This window comes from Mus caroli, chromosome 10 (genome assembly GCF_900094665.2).
Source record: "Mus caroli chromosome 10, CAROLI_EIJ_v1.1, whole genome shotgun sequence".
Lineage (NCBI taxonomy): Eukaryota > Metazoa > Chordata > Mammalia > Rodentia > Muridae > Mus > Mus caroli.
Window position 1 is genome coordinate 62,178,870 of NC_034579.1, and position 4,530 is coordinate 62,183,399.

Sequence of the window (4,530 nt, forward strand, 5' to 3'; positions counted from 1 at the left end):
ATATATATATATATATATATACACACACACACACACATATATACATATACACACATATATGTATGTATCACACATATATAAACATATATGTATATATCATATATATTTATGTGCATATAAACATATATATATTTATACACATATGCATATATATTTATACATATATGCGTATATATACATACACACAATCCCCCCCCCCCATATTCAGTGTAGGGGGGAGGTATGCCCATGTCCTGGCGCATATGTGGATATTACTTTTGGGAATTGGTTCTCTCCTTTCACCACTTGGATCCTGGGGATTGGAACTTAGGCCAGGAGGTTTGGCATTAGGTGGGCACCTTTCCTTGCTGAGCCATCTCACTGGCACACTCAGTTTCTTTTTAAGAAGTCCGTCTTTCAACGGACTGCTTTAACAAGGAGGTCTGTAAGATGGCCATATCATTGAAAGTCCACTTTGGAACAAATGAGATGTCCCCAGAATAAACAGGGTCAGTCTGTTTATAAAAGGAGCCTTGCCCAGGCCTTTAGTGAGGTGATGTAGGAGGGTTGCTTTGGTAGAGTCTTCCCTCAGGAGGAAAATGTCCAAAGCCCTACATATTTCCGGTACAAGATATGCCAAGGGGTAATTTTAAACACTTTACAAGGGTGTGGACATCCTCTAATTAAAAGTCTAAGCTGGATAGTTCAGTGGTGGACCAGTTGCTCGCTGTGCTTAAGGCCTCGAATTCAGCATTTTAGCATCTCCCCTTCCTCTTTCTTAATAAAAGCCTGTGCTAACGATCAGGCTTCTGGATAGTGTTGTCTGCTGTCACTTTAGAAGCGAACAAACCCAGGGACAGAAGTACTCGCAAAATGTGTCTGTCTCCCCAGCCTTCAAGAGCGTGATCTTTGGGTGAAGCCATGTTTGAGAGACAGATAATAGATCCTTATATCCCTGATTGGTCTGTGGGGTTCGGTCAGTTCATGCCTTTAAACAACTTCGGGCGGGATGCAAGAAGAAGAGCACTTTAAACCTGACAAGAAAACCACCTGCCAGAGATTTCTATGGCGAGCCTTCTCTAAGGCTCACCCCGCCCACCAGTTGAGGCCCCGCCCACTAGCCGACAAAACCCAGGCGGGTTCAGGCCCCGCCTGCCACAGACCCCACCCACCCGGACCCGCTCTTCTTATTTAGGCCCCGCCCACCACGCAACCAGGCCCCGCCCATTCCCCGCCCTCGCTTAAGCCCTGCAGTAGCAGAGGGTCTGTTCAGAGTCTCCGGTCTCCGTGCTGTTTTAAAGACAGAGCGGCTCCTAGTACGCTTGCGCGGCGTCGTGGGCCGGGTTCCCCCGCAGCCCGGACTTGGTACGGCCGAGCGGTTGGTGCAATCTGCCCCTGCAGCCCTGGGGCGCGCTTTTCAAATCGGCCGTGCCTTGCACCGAAATGGAGGGGCAGCTGCTGAGGGGTCTCGCTGCGCAGCAGGTGAGCGAGGCAGGGGACTAGAGAGCTGCAGCCTGAGCCGAGACCGAGAGCCGGGCGAGCTCCGTGGCTTGCACGCCTGAAAGGTGCACCGAAGGAGGAGAGCGAGGCCGGGGACTGCAGGAGGACGCCGGGGCCCATTCCACCTGCGGGTCTTCCCAGGCTTGCAGGGGAGGTGATGCTCCGGGAGTCGGTGCTCGAGTTGCTCCCCGGCCCGCGCTGCTGGGCGTGTAATGCAAGGTGCTGCTTATAGCCGTGTGAGCGAGCATCAAACTGTGGGGCGCCGCGGGGTGAACGCTCAAACGGCATGTTCTTAGCTTTCTAGGAAGGTGTAAGTTTAAACGCGGATACTTGCACAAATACTAGGACAAAAGGAGGACGATTCCAGTGTTTGTTTGTTTGTTTGTTTTTTAGCTATCTAAAATATGTTCAAAATCTATTACATTTAGTGTAGTCGAGAATATTTCTTGGGAATCCCAGTCAAGTGTTAAAAGTATATTTCCTGTTCATTATTTTAGTATTTTAATGAAAAGAAACCCCTTATACCCTTGTAGTGACATCTTCGTTTTCATTTTAATTTTCACCTCTTACCGGCTCCTGAAGAATAGTAGTTCGAACCATATACTCTTGCCAGATTTGTGGGTCGAGATGAAGACTGCAGGTTCATAGAATTTCTTTAGTAGATACAGCATTGTTAGGAAGTCCTCTGTAATTCTCTGGAAAGTTGAGCCAGGCTTTGTTTGAGTTATTGTGCAAACCATATTAGTAGTCACAGGACGTGTTTGCTACAAACATACACAAAACTTTCAACTTTCTTGTGAAATATTTCTTATTTTTGTTATGTATTCTAGGTATCCTATTTGCCTTTGTCAAAGGGTAGCCTTGAACTCCTAAAGCTCCTCTTGCCTCCACTTTCCTACTATGGACTTTATAGGACTACCCCCACCTTACGTGGAGTGGAGCTGGGTTCTAACCCAGTGCCTTGTGCATTCTAGACAAGCCCTCAATCAGCCGAGCACACCCCACTCCTATGTTGATGGTTAACACAGCCTCTATTTCTACCCAACTGAATGGAGATCTGTTAAGTTTCTTTTGTTGTTTTGTTTTTTGTTTGTTTGTTTGTTTTTGAGACAGGGTTTCTCTGTGTAGCCCTGGTTGTCCTGGAACTTACTCTGTAGACCAGGCTGGCCTCGAACTCAGAAATCTGCCTGCCTCTGCCTCCCAAGTGCTGGGATTAAAGATGTGTGCCACCACCGCTCGGCATCTGTCGAGTTTCTTATGGGGATTGTGTGAGTGCTGATGTGGCCATCCAAGTATGCATCTTAGTGTGTGTGACAGTGACATTCAAGAATGGTACAGAAGAGAAAAGAGGATAACAGAGCTGAGTGTATGGAAGGGAAATATGTGTGTGTGTGTATGAATGATGTATATAATTTCAGTATATATAGCAAATATATTAAGGCTTATTTATGTAAATATGACAAGATAGTAATTTCTAATCCTAATATCAAAACATGGAATTGGCTTTTGTTTGGGTCTTGAAGATAAGCAGCAAAATGGTAATAGGTTTCAACTTCACAGGAATACTGAGTCAGGAGGAGGATTTTATACTTGACTAGCAAACACTGTGTTCTTATTTTATGTGTCCCCGCCCCCAATTGAAATCTGTGACCTAACAGGATGAGGTCAGAGGTTTAGTCGTTAGCGCTCGGCTCCAACCTCAGTGGTGTCTCGACTCCTCATGAGCTGCATATTGGTTTTGGAGTGAGGTTGGGGGCGAATCCCATCCTGCTGTGTAATTCTCAGTGACCGACCTGTGGCTCTGAGTCTAGTTTCCACAGCTGCAGAACAGCTGATGTGCCTGTCTTGGATAGTTGTCTGGTTTGGTAGCCTCTCTCTGGCAGGAGCACAGGCTTGAGAGATGACTGGTTTTTGGTTGGTTGGTTGGTTGGTTGGTTTTTGGTTTTGGTTTTTCAAGACAGGGTTTCTCGGTATAGCCCTGGCTGTCCTGGAACTCACTCTGTAGACCAGGCTGGCCTCGAACTCAGAAATCTGCCTGCCTCTGCCTCCCGGGTGCTGGGACTAAAGGCGTGCACCACCACGCCTGGTGACTGTTTTTATTACATCCCTTTGCCCTACTCCTCTGAGCACCTAACCCTAACTGGTCTTCCTGGTAAAGTCTAGCTCCTACAAAAAAAGTGCAAGTGGAAGTGCAGTTTGAGAAGAAACAATTCGTCCTTGTAAAGAGTTCTCAGGACACGAATTACGTTTCTCTGCGCTTCAGTTTCCTAGAATGGTTAGTGTTATTTTTTTTTTCTGTACATAAGCAGTTCTTCAGTTCGTGGGATGTTGTTTAAGAGACAGAGATTAGAGCTGGTGAGATAGCTCCTGAGGTAAACACGCTTGCTTCACATGGTGGGGACCTGAGCTGGAGAGAGGGGACACGCCCCAAAGTTGCTGTCTGACTACTACATAAATACCATGGTATGGCAACTGTGTGCATACATACATGCACACACACACACAGCCTGTACTTGTGTACACACACCTTACACATACACACAGGCACACACGATAATAATAACAACAATAATCACTTAATTAAATATTCTAGAAGCAAACATACTGTATATAAACAGCCTTTCATTTTCTTCGCCTACCCTTTGGTCTCTCTACCAACACGTCATAGTTACAGTTGCTGGGCGAGTAGTAGTTTTGGTCAGAATGACTTACAGTATGGCTTCTGTCTTGTTTTACCAAGCCCCCATCCCTGCTTGCAATTTTAAAAGTCACCTCTCAGGATGGGCAGTAAGGCCCATTCTCTGCCTTTTTGCGCAGTTCTGGATCTTGAAACTGTCCAAATGTCTCTCTTCCATATCCTAGATTGCCAGCTTTGTAAGTTTTACCTTTTTGTGGCATTCGAGATAAAATTCAGGCCCTCTACCCCCCCCACCCCCCCCCCCCCCTCCCCCCCACGTTTTAGAGAAGCCTTGCACTGCTTAACTATACCCAGCTCTAAAGCCTCTTCTGTGTGCAGATGCAGGTGTGTGCAGAGCTGTGCTCATCTGGGCA

The 4,530-nt window shown here is 46.6% G+C and overlaps 1 protein-coding gene across 1 annotated transcript in view; it reads left to right on the forward strand.

The window, feature by feature from the left end:
- The first annotated feature begins 1,339 nt into the window (after positions 1 to 1,339).
- Rtkn2 (rhotekin 2) overlaps positions 1,340 to 4,530 on the forward strand; it is a 70,758-nt gene continuing 67,567 nt past the window's right edge. The window contains exon 1 of the mRNA XM_021174955.2: positions 1,340 to 1,461. Coding sequence (XP_021030614.1) covers positions 1,423 to 1,461 — 39 coding nt within the window. The 5' untranslated portion in view covers positions 1,340 to 1,422. The remainder of the gene's footprint in view (positions 1,462 to 4,530) is intronic.